This window comes from Mycteria americana, chromosome 5 (genome assembly GCF_035582795.1).
Source record: "Mycteria americana isolate JAX WOST 10 ecotype Jacksonville Zoo and Gardens chromosome 5, USCA_MyAme_1.0, whole genome shotgun sequence".
Taxonomy (NCBI): Eukaryota; Metazoa; Chordata; class Aves; order Ciconiiformes; family Ciconiidae; genus Mycteria; species Mycteria americana.
The window spans coordinates 7,410,058-7,432,921 of NC_134369.1; the positions used below are offsets into that span (position 1 = coordinate 7,410,058).

General features: G+C 34.8%; 1 protein-coding gene across 3 annotated transcripts in view; it reads left to right on the forward strand.

The window, feature by feature from the left end:
• The window catches only part of METTL15 (methyltransferase 15, mitochondrial 12S rRNA N4-cytidine), a 100,178-nt gene that overhangs the window by 25,641 nt on the left and 51,673 nt on the right, over positions 1–22,864 (forward strand). For all 3 annotated transcript variants that reach the window (XM_075502043.1, XM_075502042.1, XM_075502044.1), the window contains exon 3: positions 16,480–16,616. In XM_075502043.1, coding sequence (XP_075358158.1) covers positions 16,480–16,616 — 137 coding nt within the window. The remainder of the gene's footprint in view (positions 1–16,479; positions 16,617–22,864) is intronic.

Genomic DNA, 22,864 nt, shown 5'->3' on the forward strand with positions numbered 1-22,864 from the left:
CTCTTTCTTCTCATGATAAAAGCTGTCTTATTTCCTGTGTATTTGTAGGAATTTTTTTTAAAACAGTTTTTTACACAGACGTAGCATGCTAAGTAGCATTGCTCCCGTTTGTTGTGGTTTAAACTGATGCTGTGTTAGAACTGGTTGATTCAACGAGTGTGTATATCTAATATGTGTAATTGTTAGATGTAGTCACTACATGCTGCTTGTTTCAGCCAATAAGAACTAACAGAGGTGAGCTAAATCAGTTCCTCATTTTGTAACATGCTGCCACAGGCAGTACTTTGTAAACAAAGAGTGTTGTCAGAAAGCAAAGGGTGTGGTATGCTGCCTCTTTCCAGCTTTTGGCTTATGATTCTATCTATACTGTCATGTTGAAATGCATGCAATTAGATTAACAACTTCAATGTAAAATATAATTATGTTCTTAATAGACTTGTGTATTCCTTTTGTAATCAACAGCTGAATGCCTTTTTTTAAAAATAACCACCCCCCAAAAATTTGCTTAACTTAATCATGCCATTGTATTCTGTGATTTCCAGCATTGCATGTTATATTAAAATACACAAGTAATACAATTGAGACTTTTTTGCCTTAAAAAGGAAGTAAAGGGACACTTGTTCAGACTACAGATTGTGGATACATGTTCTTTTTTGGTGACTGATGCTGCAGACACTTTAAACATGTTTTATTGCTATAATTACATGTTGCTGATTAAGACTTCTTATACTACCATCAAACCAGCTGCAGAGTTGCCACAAGAGGTTGGAAGTTCCTGGTGTTCGATTGTGTGCTCTGAAGGGCAGAGTAGGTGTCTTCTGTAAAAGAAACACAAAACTGTGTTTTTATGCTCATTATTTTTGCCAGTGGTGAATGACAGGATTTTTCTCAGGGTCTATATTATGTTTTGATTGCTGTATTAAAGTAATAAAGAGTATTAAAGTAAATGATAAGTCATACTGTTCTCACTAGGAGTTTGAACTCGTATTTGTGGTGTAGGAAATTAATCTGGTTTTAATTGCCTGTGAGTCTGAAGTATGTTCCTTTTTGTAAAGCTGATCTCACATAAATATAAATCAGTAACTGCCTGTTCTTTAATTATGTATTAGTGTATTGTACCTGCATACTAGATGAGAATGTGAGCATCTCCAGTTACGGTGTATTGGAGGTCATTAAATCTTCTTTGCTCTGTGAAGTTTAGTAGCACTGCATTTCTAATTACTGAAAAATGTACTATGTGTTTATTGCTTGTTTTAGAGTGGCTATGTTTAGCTACAGTAGGACAATCATTCACTTTATAAGTAACTCCATGGGGATTTTTTGACAATATGGAAAACAATTGCTGTAAAACATACTATAAAATTACAAAAGTATTTAAAAAAAAAATCTGTCATTGTAAATAATTTTGAGATATTTTAATGTAAAATAAAAAATTGTATCAATTATTTGAGAACATTTTTTAGTATTTCATAAATATATGCCAGAATTCTACCATGGTCCAAAAATATTGTATTAATTTCATGAAAAGATGACTAATGTAACCTGCATTCTCAGTAGCATTGTCTCTTCTTCCCTTGCCACTTTACACTTGACCTTTTCCCTCTTCAGGCAGATATTATTTCTGCTAAAAGTAATCTAAGATTTCTAGAAAGGATGGTGAGATATGTTGGGATGAAGTGATTTGCAGAAAATATTTTAGTGGCTTTAGGTTGTCAGTCATAAGTCTTAGGTGTACAAGAGCTTACCGCTGTTTAGCAATAACTGCAGTCATGAATTGTAAGGATAAACTTTACTAATACTGTTGTTGCCATACTGCAAATATTGCTGTGATATAAAGTAGGAATTTGAGCCAGCACAGTTACCTCTCTTTCTAAAAAGCATTGTAAACAAGGCTGATGGTCTAAACCCAGAACGTGATTTCTGGCGATATTTTAACTTCGCTCTCTACTCATATATCCATTTATGTGATTTGTTTGGATACTAGTAAATCTTCACATGAGTGGAACAAGGACTGGTTGATCAACACAATACAAAAATGACGTATGCAAAAATGGCATAATATCATGCTATGCCAAATCTTGTAATAAGTCACAATATTAGTGGACATTATTAGCATCCAGTGCAAGATATGGGACCTCAACCAAGGCCTGGAGATACCAGAATTCATTTGGCTCTTAGTGTATGCTAGTCTATAGCACAATGTTTTGTTGCTACAGACAGTCCCTCGACAGCGCATCCTCTGCAGTCATCTGTGCTTCTAAGCAGAATATCCCTTTTTGTAACATTTAGTCTACCTTCTTGCAGTATCTAAAGGACACATTATCAGCATGGTGTTTGACATGTCTGTGTTAGGTAAGTGAATGCTACTTGATAGATTAACATGAATTGGTGTGATAAGGGTATAAATCCATTGCACAGCTGCTCAAACTCTGCTTGTAATGATCTATTCTACTCATCAACCCAACCACCTGCAAATAGAAAAGCATCTAAATTACAGGCTACCTTTGGCAACTCTGTACACCATATTCCGTTCCAGCGTTGTACTGAACTGTTCATATCCTGAGCAGGAAGCAGATAGCCGGCAGCTGTGACCTTTTCAAAGAAATACCCTAGAGCTGAAGTGAAGTAGCCTGGGTTCACTAATATCGAAAGGCAAGCTGGTAGTATGTCATGTTTTACTGAACATGCCCCAAGCCCACAGTTCTCAAGCACTGCTGTGTTTGAGACAAAAGACAGATAACACAGCAGAGCTGGAGGACAATGTTGTGTATTAAGCCTGTTGAGTAAGAAATATGAATAGCCTGATTTTGCTTTACAAACATTTTTATTTTTTAAAAAGTGAAGAGAAATAGCTGTAGAGTATATAATGTTTCATTTGCAAACCAGCTGAGCTTCAGTGTCCTAAAGAACAGAATTAATTCTGTTAATCACATTGATTTCCTTCTGCCTGATTCCATGGAGAGCGAGTGTGTGTGTGTGTGTGTGTGTGTGTTAAAAAAATCAAAACAACCCAAAGCACTTCAATTTTGCACAATTGAAATAACTGGAAATGAAAAATGAAAGGACCAAGGTGGTAGGACAAACATCATGGTCTTTTCTGAATGCATACTGTGACAAAGACTTCAGTTACATGATAACATTGTTCAGAGTGTTTAAATGTGTATCACGTGTTTGCAGTTTTATCCACCACCGTAGTGGTGTGGATTTGTCTGGGGAGGGAGTATATGGAATATTATGGTTGGGTTTTTTGTTTTGGTTTGGTTTTTTCTTAAACCTTTCTTATGAAATGGAACTTCTGTTACATACTTCGTAGAAAACGTAGTGCTTCATGATGTTTGGGGGCTAACCTTTCCTAAGAGATCACAAATACCATGTTACTTTGGGTTTCTGCATAGATAATTAAAACTTTCACCTTTGGATGGTGAGTTTCAGAAACCTATTTTTAATATGTTCAGGTGTGACTTACAAAGAATGAAATTAAGGAGTAGCTCAGAGAAGGAGAGAAGAGAATTTGTGGAGTTGGTTATTGGAAAAAATGTTATAAACTTATTGCATGAATAATGTTAAAAACAAATGAGAGATTATTGTCAGATCACTGCCTTTTTACTTCCTCTTAGAGAAGAATAATATATTTGAAATGTAGTTGAAAACGTGTAACTTTTTTTGAAATATTCATTACTTAATCAGTAGGGAATATTATATGAAATAATACTATTAATAGAAAACTCTTTAAATGAGTTCGAATGAGTAGATTTTTTTGGTGTTGAAGGTAAGTTACTCTTCTTAACAACAACTTTCATTCATAGTGTAGTTGCATTGGTGGCTGTGTACAATTTATGATCTTGTATTTACTCTTCAGACAAAGGTGAACAATAAAAATACATTGTTTTTCAAGGAGATTTTTTCTTCTGCATAATGCCATGGTTTTTGATATGGGTTTTTTGTTTGGTTGGTTGGTTTGGTGGTGTTTTTTATTTATTACTGTGGTATACTCAAAACCAAGTTGAGCATATATTTACATTAACTTATTTTCATATAATGGTACAATTAGCAGAAGGACTGTTAACAATTATTATTATTTATAATGTTACAAAGTTATGTAATTATCTAATGATAGGAGAACGTTAGTGAGATTTCTACACACAGTAGATTTTTAAGCATGTTAGTCCGATCAGAGTTGTAAATTGAGTCCAGCCATGAACTTCAGTTGGCAGGAAAAAGACTCCATATGTCTTTCAGACGAAAAGTGATCCTACTTCCATTAGTCTCTTTTAAATAGATTGTTTGTTACCATAATAAGGTGTTCCAAAGTCAACACCGACATTTTGGATTGTTCTGTGTAACTGAGCTGGTGTAAGTGACTTTACCTGTGTGTGACTTTGCAATGGCACTGCAATTAATAGGTTTGGGTTTTTTGTTTGTAAATGTCAATTTAAATAAGTTTTTACAGAAACGCTTTTCATTTTTATTCTTACATAAATATGTTCACAGTGACCTAAAGCAAATAGTTCAAAGTTCCTTTTGAACTATATTGTTTTCCTTTTGAACTATATTGTTTTCCTTTTGAACTATATTGTTTTCCTTTTGAACTATATTGTTTTCCTTTTGAACTATATTGTTTTATTTGCTGCACACAATGATCATAAAAATTTGTTCAGAAATAATTGTAAGAATAACTTAAAATGCAAAATAATACCTGAAATAAACTCTGTAGAGAGATTGAAATTACTTCCGTTTTGTCTCTGACAAAGTTATACCTTAATAGTGTCTTTTAAGTTATTACAAAATTAAATTTTAGCTTCCTGCTGGTTATTATCACTTTCTGGACTGTGTTGTTCAGAACGTGTGTTAAGAAAAGACAGTCCTAAATTTCACTTTTCCATTAGATTTTGTCATGAACATGATCAGTCAGAACTACTCCAACAGATGTTGACATGTGGCTTCAAAAGTGATGAGGTGCAGAACACAAAGATTTTCTGCATGTACCTCAACTAACATCTTTGAGGCTCATGTTAGAAGTTTTCCTATAAATTGCAAAAGCTAATCTTAAAATTTCTTTGAGAAGGGTCACAGTCCACGTGGGAAAGAAGATTAAGTGGATTAAAGACAAGTGCTTTAAGAAGTGTGAATGTTGAATATGTGACAAATGTTTAGGAGAAATGTTTTTTTTTTTTTCTGTAATGTAAAAAACAATTACAGAATAGAAAAATATGGTTAGCTTGCCTTTTCAATTACTGTATTCAGCATATCAAAACTATTTTAACATGATTGTCTTTTGAGAGCTGTATGGGATAATCTCTACTGCCAAAATTTGATTCAAAATTAACAGTTTGTGGAAATCTTTATACTAGGCTTGAGTTGTGCATGCTTAGGAGGTGACATGGAGAAAAAGGGTAGGAGAAGTGTACTGTTTATGTCCTGTTGGTGAACAATTTCAGTAGCAAATGAGGTATGGATCAGATACTGGTATAAAAAAAAAAAACTAGCATTTTTTTGCTTTCTTCTAAAGTGCTTTGCTGCACAGAATAGTGTTTTTTCCATTCATTCAGTTTCTTATGAGAACATCTGAATTAGAGCATAATGTCATCTCAGAATAATTATTTTTTCTGTTGATTAAAAATCACAGTCTGTAACAAGTATGTGGTTTTGGTAGCACGGGAATACTTTAAATTGCATTGGTCCCAGAAATAGCTTAACTGGTTTATATGGAACTAACTCCTTGCCATGTGAAGGCACTGGGGCAAACTAACTTTTAGAGCTCCATGGTACATGGTTGTCTGGCTTCTGCTACCTGAATTAGTTTTCATTGTACAGTGTAGAATGCATATTTGTACACAGTTTAATGTTCGTGAAACAAAAGTGTTAACTTCAGTTTTTGGAGGTGATTGTAAATTAATTTGGACAGAATGGATTAGTATATAATTATCCTTTATTGGCTTAGAAAGCTAGTTTTATCATTACTATGTATTATATAAAATTATTGAATGGCATTTTTTTACTGTTCATTGGTGTGCATGTACCTGTTCCAAAGAAAGGTAATCTGTAAAGGCGCTCTGAACTTTATATATATATCTCCTGTACATTAAAAAGAGCATTAGAAAAGAAAATCATAATATTTTTGTGTTTCTAAAATTATTGTGTAGTATATTGCTGCATGTTGCAACATGAGAAGTTTATTTCAATTAGGATAGATTTTTTTGTATTTTCTGAAGACATTTTTGTTTCTTGATCCACTTGGACAGTTATCTTAATTTTAAGGCACTTGAATATGCCTATAAATTCCTGGTTTTCTAAGGTGTGTGGTAATCTCATATAGTAAAGCATTTTGAAGAAGTAAAAATGAAGTGGAATTGAAGAAAAACCTCAACAGTATGCCAGCCCTGATACTTTTTTATTGTATCCGGAAGAATGTCAGAATAGCTGTTGAAAAGGCTTGAATGAAGTGTTTGTAACTTAATTCTGGTAAGTATTCTAGATTTCAAAACAACAGAGCCTTTTCTCCCTTCTTCTGTCATACTGACCAGATGTATTTTGGGATGAAAAACACTTGCTCATACACTGAAGTTGTAATTGGTCTTCTATTGAAATTCAGAAAATGAGTTGGAATAGGATGAGCCATATTCATTTGTTCTCATCAGTTACTACTATTAGCTGGGAAGAAGGACACTGCACATCAGAACAGTTCCAAGATTAATATTTTTAAGTTGTTTTGTTAAACACTGTAATTTTTCAAATGGTAGTTCTTCCTGCTGTTAGCAACTTGTCTATGTACACATATTTATGCGTGCACTAGCTGTATTCTTATTGATAGTCTCTGGGGGTCAGAACTGATGTGTTCACACCCAGAGGTTCCCATTCCTTCTCCATGCATACCAATCTTAACATTTGTTATAAAACTGTGTAGAGGGTGGATGTGGAGTGAGCTGTGGTTTTGGGAAGGTTGCCTTCTTAAAGCAGCGTTTGCCACTAGCTCCTAACAGAAGCCCATTTAGGATCTTGGGCATTCTCAGTCCAGCCTGTTGGCTGGAATACGATTTGAAGTCTCTTTGGTGGGTCACCATCCTCTTCCGTAGTATGAGTAAGTTCTGTTTCGTGTTGTAGTTTAACAGAATCCCTACTCTTAGAAGCTTGGAAGGAAATATGTTTGAATATAATTTTCCTTGGTCTTATCATCACTTTTTAGATTTTTACTTTTGATGAATTTTCTGTCTGTGTTTATTGAAACTATAGGTTCAGTGATGTTGGTATTAACAAAGGCCAGCACTGAGCATTCATTTTCGATTTTGAGCTTTACAGAAGGGAAAGAAAAGACTAAGGAACTGAGAAGAGACTCTGCCTCTTCCCATTGTGGACCTTAAAATATGTGCCCAAACAATAGTCTATATGCTTTATTCAAGAAGCATTTACTCCAGTAATTATTTTTGAAATGTCTATATTAATTCATACCTTTGCAGTGATTAGTTGTGAAAAATGCGGTAATAAAAGCATACAGCAGATCAGCTATTTATTCCTTGAAAAAAAAAAAAATCACTGCTAGAAAAAGATTCTTATAGAATTCCTTGTCACTGCTCCCCACTTCAACTGAGTTTGTTATTCTCCTTACATGTATATGAAATAGTTCAGTGTATGAAAACGGTAAGCTGTGGCAAATTCAAGATGTTTGAACAAGAGGTCAGATATATTTATACTTTAATACACTTAGAGTTGATATTTGAAAAATAAAGCAGAGTGGAAAACAAGTTGTGTTGTGACAATGAACAATTTCTGTTGTGAATAACAAGGAAATTCAGACAACAAGTTTAGAGAACATGACTCATCATAGAAACACCAGGAGAATGAAGAGGCAAAAAAAGTCTTGCAGTGTGTTGATTATTTTGTTTATGATATTACTTTTCTGTTCCTGGGATTTTTTTTTTCCAAAAAGCGATCGAATAGATACAAATAAAATAAGAGTAAGTACTTAGATACCTACCAACAGTGCCTGGCAATGCAGTAATAAATTAAATATTTATTGTTAGCCTTAACAAGCATCTTGGTTCAAAATACAAGCATACTAGTAGTTTGACCTTCTTTGCATTTACAAGAAAACACTAGCACTCTTTCAAATGGGGAAACTGTATTATTGTGACAAATGTTGGCTTGTCATCCCACTAAGAAAGATTGGTGAAAGCAAAGAGAAGCTCTGTGACCTAGTCGTGATTGGCTTGTAATACACTAGTGGATGGTGGCTTTAGTAGCGTACAAATATGTCATTGCTCTCATCACATAACCATTTATTTCTGTGAACTTATATTTTTTTAGAATATCCAGTATAACAATATGTCAAGAAAAATTACTGTTATTTTGATGTTTGATGTCTCAATTGCATGAAAGACTCTTTCTCCATTTTATTTTTCTTTCCTCAAGCAGTAGATACCAGGCATTTTATTTTCTTCTAATGAGCTGAAAAGTTAGGTAGCATAGCTTGGATGCTGATAGTTGTTCTTCCCTTTTTCTTTGCAAAGTTTGTTTCAAATAAATCGGTATTTTGGTATTTTTTGTTTCAAGCCTGTAAAAAGTAGAAAGAGTGCCCTGTACTTTCAAAACAAATACATTATGCAAGCACTGAAAAGATACTAATTTTTAAACTGTTACTCTAAGTCCTGATTTTTCTTCTGGAAGATGGAACATGGAGGGTGAGGGACTGTTGGGACTGGGGCTGTGGTCTCAGCTGTGGCAGCAGGGATTGTGGATATATTTGGTTTCTCTACCTCCCACAGGAAAGTTCTGTGATTCTAGTTCATTGTTTGTGAAGTCCAGTTCTGGGTGGAAAGACCTCCAGCAGGCATGTATCACAGTTAAAATATTATATTCATATATAATATTGATATGGTACTGGGGAAGTGTGTATCTTTTCCAAGTTAATTTTTCTTGTTTTGCTCATGTTTTAAACTTTGCATTCGTATTGTTTTCTATTCTGAAAACAGCACTACTCTTGACTTGCCTTTTTGCACATCAGGAAGTCTGTCCTTCCTATTAGCTAAAAGAGGTGACTAATTAAGTAGGATTCTCTTCCCTTCTTTTGGATTACTAGTGAGTAACATTTTCCTCTTAAAACTACATCGGAACCATTTTTGATACATATATTGCAAATGGCAAAGTTGAGTTACCTCTACATTGTATAGAGGTCATGCATTGTAATATATGTAATATCAGTTTGTCGTTCCATGACTGGCCATGTTTGACTGACATGATAGCTGTCTTCATTATCTTCCAAGTGATTCGCTTATGCTGTTTGAGCGTTATGAGCATTTAATTTCTGAGGAGGATACTCCAACAAATGTACTCTGAAGGATACTGCAAAATGTTCTGCTCAGTACATTATCCTGCTACACTTGAATGACTGCCACTTAAAGAAAAATTTCTTCAGACAAGAACGGAAAAATGCCAACATTATGATACAGGAGCATCAGAGGGGAATAATTGTATGGTTGTCCCTTCTGTGAGCATGTGTAAGTCTTCAGTGAACTTGGTGCTAAGACGGTTCAGGTGATAACACTTGCTGAAGGCAGAGAGGATGGTCACTATCAGTAGAGGACAGATTTTTTTTTTTTTTAAATAGACAAAATGCATGAACAGGTCTGGGGGTTAAAGAAAAAAATAATGCAGTGCAAGGTCATTTTTTTGGGAACAAAAGGCTCTCCATTTTTTAGAAGAAATTCCTGTTACCTGTTGAAAAGAGCAATGGAGAATGCCTTATCTGTACCAGTTAATCATAGCAAAATAATGGTGTTTTGGTATCCTCTAAGTGTGAACAAGGTGAGACCCAAGTTTGTCTAGACCAAAAGGTAAACAGCAGAAGTCTGTCATGTGGTCAGTGATGGAAGAGAGAGATTGCTCATGAAGAACTGATACCCGGGATAGAATAGCCTTTGGCATAGTACTCATGTACTGTATTCCAACTCCTGATGTCTTGGATATTCAGTACAATTTGTCAGAGTCCTTTTTGAGATTGTCAGGGTTGCAAGAGAAAGAAGAAACATTTTGTGAAAGATCAGCTGATCACCGTGAAGTGCTTGAAAGAATTAAGGTCAGTAGCAGAAAATAAAGTTGTACATCTAAAGGAGCAAATGACTTTCAGAACATGACAAAGTTCTTGCTTTTAAAAAAGAAAGAAAGCAGAGACTAGAAATTACTGGAACTAGTGGGAAGACTTGTATTTTACATATTTTTAAAGTAAGTCTCGTGTAGTTTTAATTTATGTATGCCGTGTTTGATTTTCAATTTTGTATCAGTTCTGCAATCTCATTTTGTTACACAGTAAAGGAAAACTAATTGCAAAGGCTGTCAGGTATTGTGGAGTAAACTTTATTAGATGCGGAACATAATAAGTGGAATTATAGATGACTTCAGTCACAGTAAAATGAAGTGCTTAAAAGGTATTTATGAGGAGATAGCTTGTATACAAAGTCTTGTATACAAAAATGAAGAAGATGAACTCTTTGTATCTCTATAACTAACTTAGAGGTAGTTGTAAAATGAAGGCTATAAAGTTTTTGTTTGTTGCTATCTGTATGTCGTGAAAGAGCCAAATGGTTTCTAAAACGTACAGTCACAAACTGATTATAAAATTCCCGAGGGGAGCTCTGATGGGGCTATCATAACTTAACAGTGGAACGATGAGTCACTGCAGGAGGAATTCATGTAATAATCTTTTCCGGTATTTATAGGACCAGAAGGATAAAATGTCATTTAATTTTATTTGATTAAAAACCACTAGGCAAGAAAGAAAGAGGAAGAAAAAAATGAAGCATCTTTCTTTTATTTCAGGCATGAAAGATGAATGGAATATATAAAAAGCGTATTATGAAGCAGTATAGTACAGTGATTAATTTCAAATCCGATCAATGCTCCAAAATACTTGTGTTAATAATAAGATTATTTTATTTGATAACTTAAGGTGATACATTTTTTTTTTTAGCTTCTAGATGCAAAATGTTGCTTTTCAGTGGAACAGCTACATTATGAGGCATCTGCATGAGTTCTTGCTTGCTAATTTAGGCATATGTATCTGTGCAGTTCAAAGAATATCCACGGAAGATCTTTATTTACCTTAAAAAGTTATGCCAAAATGTACTTAATGTAGCCTTCATTAGGTTGGCTAGGACGCCAAAAGTGCTTTAGCCTATTCCATTAATGCTGGTGATGCAGTATTTTATCCAGCACTGTGTGTTCAGTCCTGCAGTCACTTCTGCTTGAATCAGAGCTGTATCCTCTTCTATGTAGTGCTCCTGATTTAAAGATCATGTTAGTGTTGTCTACTGTTGCTTAAAGGTTTGGTTAGTTTGTGTTGTTTTTTTTTTTTTTTGTTTTTTTTTTTTTTTTTCAAAAAAGGCAATATAATTTGGTGATCATGTGTTTAGTCACAGTGAACGCTTGCATGAATTCTTAACTAAAGCTACTAGGTGCTGTCACAATATTAAGAGCTTGTCGCTATGTCATGGTACAATGAACCTTATCCTCTCCCTTCTTCTCTCCTTTGCACTGCTAGTATTAATTTTTGGTTTATTTATAAGATCTGTGTGGTTCATTAATATTTAGCATGTATAGGGGCTTATCAAATTTAAAATTAGTGAAAGTAGAGGCAGATGTGTGTGAGGAAAGGTGAGACTGTTAAGCAAAATAACAAATACAAATATTCTTGAATGAGCCACAAGATCTTCAAAAAGTCATTTGGGGGGAAAAAAAACCCCAAACAAAACAGTATTAAATATTGCTTAAATTGCAAAATTGTCTGGATATATGCTTGGCCAAAAAGGTCCCTAACTCATCTTTTCACTTTCTGCTATTCAGACTTGATGAAACAAAGGACCTTCTCCATCGTATGGAAGTGTTCGTGAGAGAAAGGCAGAAAGGGTCAAATCTGTGTAATACTTTTTAGAGATCACCAAAGAAGAGTTACATCTTTAGAAAAAGAACAGATGTACAAGAAATAAGCAAATTGCTAAACCCATTGGTGAAGAAAGAATATTTTCTGGAACTTCATTAGAGTTTAAGTGAAATAAAATTATTGTTCTAAAATTTTGTTTTAAAGTAAGTAGCTGCTTACTTCTAGCACTTCCTATGCCTTTCCTGACTCTTCCTGCCAACATTGTAGATCTGTTTCAGGAAAGGCAATGTTGAGGTTTTCAAAAATTTTAGTGCTAGATTTCTAGCTATGATATCAAATAAGAGCATTTTTTTGTTTTTTTTTATTAAACAAAACAATCAAATGCAATCCAGATGATGTTACTCATGTTGATTAATCCTATTTTTTCCAAGAGGAATTATGATATAATTCAAATTGGATTTGATTGTTTTGAGTTGCTGCAAAATAAGTGCAATCCTAAATGACACTTCAGACTCTTGTGACCAAGTTTGAGTACATTCCTGAGTGGCTTAATCCTATGCAAGAAATAAAAAGGTGGTTTTAATTTTCTGTTGTTCCTTCACATTTTTCTAAAGGGATTTTTCTACAGAAATAGAAGATAAAAGTGAAAGATCTGTTTATTGCTTGAGTACATTACTTCTGGTAAGGATTAAATGGAAATAACTTGAGTGGAAATCAAAGAATATCAGATATCTCTTAGAAATGGTAAGAGTAATTTAAGAGATTTTGTATATTTTCTAGAATTCATGTTAATTTTTGCATTTCTCTAAGCTAAATGTAGAGTTAACAATTACACTTTTATATTAATTTTCATTTGAGAGGTAAGACAAATTTTTAGTAATTAGTTTAATATCCCATTCAATAGCCAGTATTGGATTTTTACAAGGATAGTACAAGTAACAGTACTTGTAACAGTTACTTGTAACAGTACAAGTAACAGTGGGGAAAAAAAAACCAAACCCATACTAAATGAACCCTCTATCATAAGAGAGGTTCTCTGAGTCTGATCAACAGTGATAATGTGAGAACTTACAGACAAAATAAATGTTTTCAGTAGCTTGGAGTTTTTAATGTATGCAAGTATTTTCAAAACCTAGCTAAATTCTTGTGGCTAGTTATGTTTTAAATAATACCCACACTTTTCTGACTGTTTGTTTTGTGCTTATCAAATTGGTTTCAGCAAATATACTTTTGTTTTTGTTATGGCAGAAGATAAATCAGAATGCTTAAATAGATTGTGGGAGCATTTATATAGTATGGATATTATATTGCTGTAACATAACTTCCTTATACATGCTGCTTACAAAAAAAAAACAACCTTTGTCAGTTCTCTATTTCTTCATATGAATGGTGCAATTTAATATTGGAAGATGAGCCAACTAAATTTGTTTTCCTCCATGAACTTTGTAAAATATTATAGGAAAGTTCTGCTTCTAGAGCATAGGCTTAGGAAGCATGATGAACAACACAAAGAAATTAAATCATGACAATCTAAATATCATAAAGGATCATAATTTTCACTTACTTTTAGCCACAGTAGAGGTGGATTATTAGTTTCATAAATATTCAGTTTTATTATTATGGGTTTTCCATTTGAAAAGCCTTTATTTATGTTTTCTAAAAACTGTATCTGGAAAAATATTTTGGTCTGTCTTCAATCTGTTCTTCACTGCTTTTGAATTTCCATTTTTATCCAAAGGGACTTTGTGGTTGAATTTTAATTCTTTCAAGGGATAAGTTACAAAGTTTCCCTTACAAGGTGCTTGGCTTTGGAGTGTATAATTTTTGTAAATAAGTTTAGTTCACATTAATTTTTATTGAATATGATTGTGCTTGATAAGTGGTCTTCAAAAACTGTTTCATATCCAAAAATAATTTGAGAAGTGAAAAATAAACCCAAAACCCAGGTATTCATATTGAAGGATATGGAGAATCTGTTCTTCTAGTTTAGTTTAGCTTGCATGGAGTCCAATTTCCTCCTAGTCAACAGAGGTCAGTTAAATCGACTGAGAGGAAAGAGTTATAGGAATTCAGAGATGCAGAAACTAGAGACGATGATGTTTGGTTGTGTTGTGGTTTAGCCCCAGTCTGCAATTAAGTACCGCACAGCCGCTCGCCCACCCTCCCCCCAGGTGGGATGGGGGAGAGAATCGGAAGAGCAGAAGTAAGAAGACTCGTGGGTTGTGATAAGAACAGTTTAATAATTGGAACAACAACAAAATAATAATAATAATAATAATAAATTGTAATGAGAAAGGAAACAACAAGAGCGAGAGAGGAACAAAACCCAGGGAAAAACAAGTGATACAACCGCTCAGCACCCACCGACCGATGCCCAGCCAGTCCCCGAGCAGCGACCGCTGCCCCCCGGCCAACTCCCCCCAGTTTCTATACTGAGCATGAGGCCATATGGTATGGAATAGCCCTTGGGCCAGTTTGGATCAACTGTCTTGGCTGTGCCCCCTCCCAGCTTCTTGTGCACCCGGCAGGGCATGGGAAGCTGAAAAGCCCTTGACCAGTGTAAGCACTGCTTAGCAACAACTAAAACATCAGCGTGCTATCGATATTATTCTCATACTAAAATCCAAAGCACAGCGCTATACCAGCTACTAGGAAGAAAATGAACTCTATCCCAGCTGAAAACCAGGACAGGTTGCATTTCTAATTTGGTTTAAATACGCTGTCATAAAACAATAAAAAAAACCCCAAAACACTGTTTCTTTCTAAATGCCAGTATGTTTTCCCTAGAGTATAGAAACTTTCTTAGTAATTTGAAAAGGAAATCTTTCCTAAGTGGAATTGCAGTCATAGAAGCTCTGCATTGCTAAGTGAAGAGCCAGTTATTTCTGTCAACAAGATAATTCTTGATGTTTAAGCAGTTAAGTGCCAGTGTTGTCAGGCCAAAGAAGGTGTCCTGGTTTCAGCTGCGAGACCATGACAGGAGGAAGGTGCATGGGGCAGCTTCAAGAAACAGTGCTGCTGTTTTACAGATTAAAAAAAAAAAAAACTTAAAACAGCATGAAGTTGTAGCTAATATTCTTGTGTTTCTCCTGATAGTGGAATCGTAGCCCAACTCGCCTTGGTTCAAGGTGGTTGACTGTGTCCCAAGTTACTGTTTCTTAGGAAAGTCTCAGGAGCAAAGCCTCCCTGTCAGCCTGTTGGTCAAATGGACTACAGAAACCTCTCTAGAAGGAGTCTACAGAAACTGCAGAGCCATTAGGAGAGCAGTGTTCACCTTTCCAGAGTCTTCTCAGCTGCCCTTCTGCTTCTTCCTTCCCTTCTCGTGTTGGGACCTGCTGCACACCAGATGCTCAGTCTTCCCTCTTTGCTAGCAAACCATTTGCTCCAGATGTTCTCCTCTGTGATGTGGCTGGGAGTTAACCAGGCTTTTGAAGTCACCTTATCTCTGTGTGAAATTTGATGACCCCATCACCCTTCTCAAGTATGAGATAGAAAGTCTTTCCTGGGTTTTTTTGTGAAGTTTTTGATGGCAGTTATGTAAAATTTCCATTTATTTTCAGGAACTTTGAGTTCCGAGAGACGTGCTAGAGGAATTTTAATGCCCAGTTTTACTCAACTTGTGCTGAATCTGTACCTATGTATGTTTTAGTCAGAGGACATTCAAAGTTCCTTGAACGTGTCTTTAGTTTTACTCCAGAAGACTGGAGAGGATGGCTGTGTCTGCCTGGTATTACTAAAAATCTTCCTGTCTTAGTTTGAGTATCCAAAAAATGGACGTGGTATATGTTCATGGGCAGTAAGTATTCCTCAGAAGCATGGAAATATACATTATTTATCAAAAAGTGTAACTTTAGCCCATAGAGTATGTCACATCAGCAATTGAAATGGGATTGTTGTTAAGGTGGCTATTCCTATGCTATTCTGTATCTAATTAACACATGTAATGGTGGTAGAGAAGATACAGCAGGATTGGGCTTCATTGTATCTTAGTAACCTAAATAAATAGCTTTGTCCTTGCACAGAGAAACCAAAATCAATGGTACTGTGTCTTGAAAACTTCTATTTTCTGTGGTAGTTAGGTTAGTCCCAATGAGGATATATATGTGCCTGCGCTGCCATCCCACTTTGATCTGTGATATAAAGCTATGATACTGTCATTTTTTTAATTGATACACAAATCCAGCAGCCTTCCTTTTAGACACATTCTTACAAAGTAGGTGGTGCTGATTGCTTCCTGTAGTCCCATGTCCTGTATATCTTTGTATGCCTCAAATTGAGCAAGTCCAAACAAAGCAGTCAAACAAGTGGCTTTCCTCTAAACTCAGGATTACATTCTGAGTAATGGGAAGAGTATGAAGCTCCAGTTGGTTGTACCAAATGATTGTCCTTTTGTTCTGGAAGTATTGGCAGGGGAGTCACAACCCCTAAAAAGATTACGCTGACATGATTGTAATTCTGCACAAAATATTTCCAAAAATGTATTGTGACCATATTGAATGGTATGTTTTCCTCCAGCGTGTGACAGGGATTAGCAAACGAAGCTTTAAATCAACCGTTGGTTTATCACTTTTCTATTCTAAGGTAATGGTGTTGTCTTTCTTACTCAACAGTGTTTCCTTGATATGACGTTTGGAGCCGGAGGTCATACTAGAGCTCTGCTAGAGAAAGCCAGTGACATTACAGTATATGCCCTAGACAGAGACCCCACAGCCTATAAAATAGCTCAGCAGCTTGCAGAATCGTACCCGTAAGTTGTCTTCTCCTGTCTTAAATATGGTCGAGATAAGGTTGATACTGTGGTATTATATACACAATTTAATATACTTTTGTAGTTTTAATACATAGTTTTTAATGGCTTGTTGTAGAATAGCATTATATGCTGTATGTACCCCAATTCAATTTATTTATGAGTAATTGCATGCAAGTTCTTCTGAGGCTTTTGGAGTTAAATGCGTATTTTGTACTTTGTGTTAATTTTGAGTATGCATCAAGTAGCCAATTTTATATTTTAAAATTGATTTTAAAAAGATTCACGTGCTCTGCCTGCTTGGGGATGATTCTGATGGCAGAGCTGTACGAAAATATACACTTTGTGGCAAATATTTCACAAAAAAAGGTGGAATAAAATACTTTAATGAGGTAATTTAAATATGGCTTATGAATATTTTAATTGTTAAAAAATAATTGTAATTCAGTATTAGGTTTGCTAAATATTTTGCCACTGGCTTCAGAAATTACCAAACAATTTAAGCTACTATTTCTGTGTAAAGCTCATGCTTCAATTTTCTTTTTAAATAGAGTGCTGAATTTGCTAAATGAAGAATTGGTAAATGCAGATTTTTAGGTTTTTTTAGTTATACGAAGTTCTTGTTCCTTTATTTTAGTCAAGAAACAGCCCAGTCGGAGCATGAATACATTTAATGCAAAAGTGTGCAATATGTAGAGTTGCACTTTCTGAAAAGCTTATATGCTATTGTTTAAATTTGACCAAGAAGTAAAAATAGGTAGATACAAAATTAAATAATATGAAATAATTAATACTTAAGAAATTTAGGGAAAGTAGGAAGGAGAGGACACTTACTATCATGTTGAAAATGTCAGAGTATTTATTTCAAAAGAGCTTTTACATGAGGAGAAGCAAATCTTTCCAATAAGAAGAAAACTGAAAGAGGTGATAAAGAAACACCTGGTTGTTCAGTCATGTTTCCCCACATAAAAAGGAGTTCTAAGACAGCAATAGTATTCGAGCAGTGCAGAAGGTATTCCTCACCTTTTCTAAAAGAAAAGGCTAAACTGTGCATTCCTTTCTTCCAGTGCCATTGTCGGAGGCCCAGTGGGAAAAATGCAAGCATGTGACAAGAAAGCATAGCTCGGCTTCTAGTCATCATGCTCTGTAAGATCACATAAATATATTTCTCTAAATTTTCAGTTCTTTGTGGGCTGAAGTGACATGCAGTGTATACTTACAAATTTGTGGAATTCCTCACCCAACTGTTACTTCTCCAGAGAATGCTCATTTTGACAGAATAGTATGGACAATATTGGCAAGGAAAGTTCGTTTTCTTTTAAACTAAGCCTGCAAACTCCACCAGATGTCATTGGAGTTGTAAAGTCTTCTGTTCTTTGTGTCGTGAGAAAAAAATATATGTAGTCCAAATTAAAGTTAATCATATCTAATAAAAGTTTTCAGAAGCAGTCACACAACACAAGACAATGACGAATAGTCCTCTGATTCAATATATGTTTGTCTGTAACGTATCCTATGCAAACCTGGATGTGAAGGAAGTTTATTTTCCAGGTAGATGAAGAGATTTTACAAGTGTTGGATGTTGTTCTGCCAATGATTGACACTGTTAATTCTCTGCTTGCTTATGTTTGTGAAAAGATGAGCATTAATCAATATAGTATTTCAGTTAATGTAACTTACTATGGCTTTATAAACAAAGGAGGTCTCCTAGTTCCTATTTTTGTTCATAAAATCATGTAAACTTGGTTACTTGAACTCCAAACTTAGAGTTGTCCACCTTTATAGATGCAAGTTACCATCAGAGTGAAGTGGATTCTTAAATGACATAGTGTTAAGTTGTTAGAGAAAAATCTTAATCACTGAAAGATGACTGCATGCCACTTGAATATATATTGTAAGATACAGAGCAGTATTCTTATTTGTTTTGGTGTTTTCCCTCATATCCCGTCTTTCCTATTGGAAAGAACAAGTGGGTCCTTTTTCAGAAGGTAAATATATCTTTTCTCATAATAGTTTATGTTGTAAATTAAGGTAAAAGAATGTTCATATATGATATATGTGCTCGTTATTATTCTGCTTTCTCTGGGAAGCCAGTTGCATAAAGCATTGTTAAATTGAAAGGGGGAAGGAGAAGATATAAGTATATAATTTATAAATAACAGGTAAAGCTAGGGTTTGCTTACAAATCAGTTGTAAGTATAAAGGATTTACTTATGTTATGAGATATGGAGCTTTCAGAAATTGAATTTTTTCTTTCAGTATTCATTAAAAGATAGTTGATCTAATATTATGGGGTTCTATTGTCCATTTTCTGCACTGGCTTTGAAATAAATCTTTTATCATAATTTTATCAGTTTAATTCAAATCTGTGTTGGCATCAAAATCTCAGGGAATTCATCCAGTTGACATCTTTATCTGGTCAGGTCTACTGTCAGGTAAAATAGTTCCCTGGTTCACCAGGGAGCCACAGAAATGGTTGTGCTGTCTTAAAAATGGCAATGGCAGCTTGCAACTGCAAGCTGAGAGAAATGTAGGGCTGCCCCTTCTGTAAGAAGCACAGCCATAGACGTAACTGACTCAAGAACTGCAGCACAGAAGTATAAACTTCTCCATTGTTTTTCTGTTCTAGGGCTTTTTTTCCACCTCTTCTGTTTAACATTGCTGTTTTGGGAGAGGTTATTTGACTTGCTGAAGTGCTTCACTTCCTTTGGAGGTGATCGCACAAGGCAGGGAGAAAGGCTGTTCTGCAGCCATAACTGGTAAAATCTGATTCCCACTGTGTCTGAAATTGTGAGTGCAATGGGCAAATTGAAAGTAATACATCAATTGAACTTTCTGTTGCCATTTTGTTTCTACGTAAACCGGAATATTGTAGCTGTTTAATTGGAGATGTAGTTGATATGCTAGAATTTATTAACATGACGGGTCTCAAGTCTTGCAGTAGTATTTGCAGTAGTCCATCCTAGCATAAGAAACTTCAATTCTAAATATTCAGTGTTAATTGCTATTGCTTATTCTGGTTAGGTAACTTTAATAATCTTAGTAAAATCATATAGTTCCAACTGTTACTCACTATAAGGCTTCATTTTTTAAGCATACTATATCTTAAGTCACTGAGTTACAAGATTATTAAAGCTCAAGTTGCAGAAATATGCCCAAAGATATGGTTGGAAGAGGAGATAAGTATGGCTAAATTAGGGCATTTTTCTATTTTCAGAACTAATAAATGAAGTCCTCCTTCTACTTAGCCGAAAGACAGCTGGAGTAATAAGTTACTGAATGAAACACTAAGGAAAAAATACATTTGATGTTTGTATTTTAAATGTGTCTCTTTGTGTCTCTTGGTAGTGATTTTGTCAGAACTAAAATCTGAAGAGGGTAGAGTTCCAACTGCAATTCTTGCATTCATTTAGCCTCCCTGTTTATTATTTTTATTTTTTTTTAAATATGTAGTGCTGCTTTAATAAGGAGAAAATGGGTCAGGGCCTGTTAGATATTCAGTGTGTGGGTGGGAATCCTTTGACGTGCTTTCTGGGGAAGCCTCTAACTTGGGAATTGCTGCTGAGAATCCAGGAGAACAAGATAAAATTCAGTTAGTAGCGATATATATTACAAGTAAACCCTTTCACGCCCACTGAAAGGGAGAGGTTAGAGAGGTGGCTGAAATCTGGCAATTAACCAATATCATTGCAAGCTTTTAAGTATGAGAAACCTACGCAAAGCCTACACAGAGGAGACAATATGTTCTTTGTAATTCTCTGAGCAGAATAAGAAATTGTGCCCCAAAAGTAGGGATAAATAGTATAAAATTCCTTATACAATTGAACTACCATTTTATTGTAGTTCTAAATTTTGCAGTGATGGTGCTTGTGGGTTTTGCTTTCAGGGTTACACTAAGTTTACAGAAAAAGTGGGATACAACCATCAGCTGTGCGTTGTATGTTCTGGGGAAAATACAATGTATTTTGTTCAGTTCTAAGGAAAACAGAACTTCTTTTTTCAGTTGCAATAAGCTTATTTTAAGTGCTTGTGAATTGTAGCTGAGTGGATAATGCATTGATGCTTTTGTTGCTATATGTTATTTATATAGGCTACTATTTAACTTTTGACTGTAATGCACAAGGGATACAATTAACAGTATGCAATTGAGGCAATGTCATTATAATGATGACTATATATGTGCAAGATAATTAGTTATCTATAGCTTGCTTTCTTTCTAAAGAATTCTCCATGTATGTCAACATCTGGCTGCCTCTCAAATGCTGACAACATAGATAACTGAATTGCCTTAAGTACGAGATGGAAAAATGCAATTGAGAGCACTAAAAAGAGCTTTAAATGCCATTATATTAAAATAGTGTTCTTCTGTCATTTATTTGGTTCCCCAAAAGATTTATTTGGGTAACAAACGCAAATGCGTTCCTTCTAAAAACCTAAGGAATAAAAATTCTTTCTCTTCTTGCTGAAGTTCCAGCTATGGAGGTTTCAGAATGACTAGAAACCTTTGCTTGCTTTCATTTATACCATGTCATCCTCAATACATTGAGTTCCTGGTTCAAATTTGGGCCAAATTCAAAGTTACCCTGACATACAAAACACATGCAACAGTCTACTTGTAACAGTTGTTTTTTCTTCCCTTTTTACTCTTTACAGTGTTTTGTAACTTGGCCCTTTAGTGCTTTCTTAAAACCTTGTCAGTTTGAGTGTCAGTCTTCTCTGACATAGCATAATTACAGATGTTTCATTACCAACATCACATCACTTGAAACTGCAATTAAATCTTTTGTGTGTACTTAATTTTCCTTTCTTTGCAGACATGATGATTGTGTTTAATTCATTGTATGGGCTGTAAAATCTTTACCATATACAGGCTGCAGTCTAATAATTTCAAGTTCACAAAGTGTTTCTATTACATAAGTATTGCTGGGACAGATAAACTCCTTCTAAGTGGTCCTACAAGAACTCAACATAAAGTTAAGTATCACAAATCCTGTATCCAAAACTGGCCAGTGACATTGGGATGTACCATGGCAAAAATGAAACTAAGCTGGTAGAAGAAGCCAGAATCATGTAATCCCACTTTTAAAACCCAGAAATGCTAGTTTTCCATCTTCCTATAAATATTCACTAAATTCAAGTAAAGGAGGCAAACAGGTTGCCTGATTGAAAGGAAAATTTCTTGGCAAAGGAAGTCCTGTTCCTTGTAAGCTTTACAAAGACAGTATCTCTTCATTTTGAGGTACACAATATCCAGTAGTAAATGGTACTGAAAAAGAAAAGTGGGGAACTCTTCTGAATTTAAACACTATAAATTTATCAAAATCACTTCAGAGCTCTAATTTTCTCTGCCTCAGTTGCAACCAAAAACTGTCCTGACCTGACTCTTACTTAACTTGTGAGATCTGTCTAGCTCATGCATTGAGTTGGGATGGCTACAGGCCATTTCCAACATCAGTAGCTGAGTTTAAACTTCATATACTGGTTACAGAAAAGAGAAGTCCTTATTTGCACTGTTTACATCTTAAAGGAGTAAGGTGTCTTTTAAGAACATAGCTATGCCCAAATACTGCCTGTATATATACAATGACACTAGTTTCCAGGCATGTGGTTATGTTGACATTCCCACTAAAGCTTCTATTTAGCAATAGAAACATTTGGAGAATGTTTAAATATAAATCAGTGTATCAAGACTCATTCTATTTACAAGACTCTATTAATCTTTTTAATGCTATATATAGTTATTTCTTTTATTTTGGCAAAATTATCTGATAGTTATATTATTAAAATTATTTTCAATGTCGTGTCATAAATTTGGGGTTTTGTCTTTGTTTTCATACATAACATCTCATGTGCCAGTGCTAGATTTAATGTAATTTCCAGTCAAATGAGTCGGAACAGCCTTTTTTATATGTTACTGGTTTAGGAAAACAAATTGCTGCCATGTTGATCTGAGTAGTCTTGAGAGAAGCTGCATCATCATATTATTTTAGTAGGAAAATCTTAGAAGAGATATTGGCCAATTTGAAGCTCTGAAGGAAGGTTTGCAAGCATTAGGTTTAAAACAACTGTTTTATTTCTGTGTGTTTTTCTGTAACAGTTATGGAGTTATTTTACACTTCAATATTACGTGAAAATTAGAGTTTTGTGAATAATTGGTATCTATCAATTTGGATGGTAGTTTTGGTTTAGGCAATTCCTCCCACAATATCACAATCATTCCCATTGGAAGGGATCTTAACAAGTCGTGT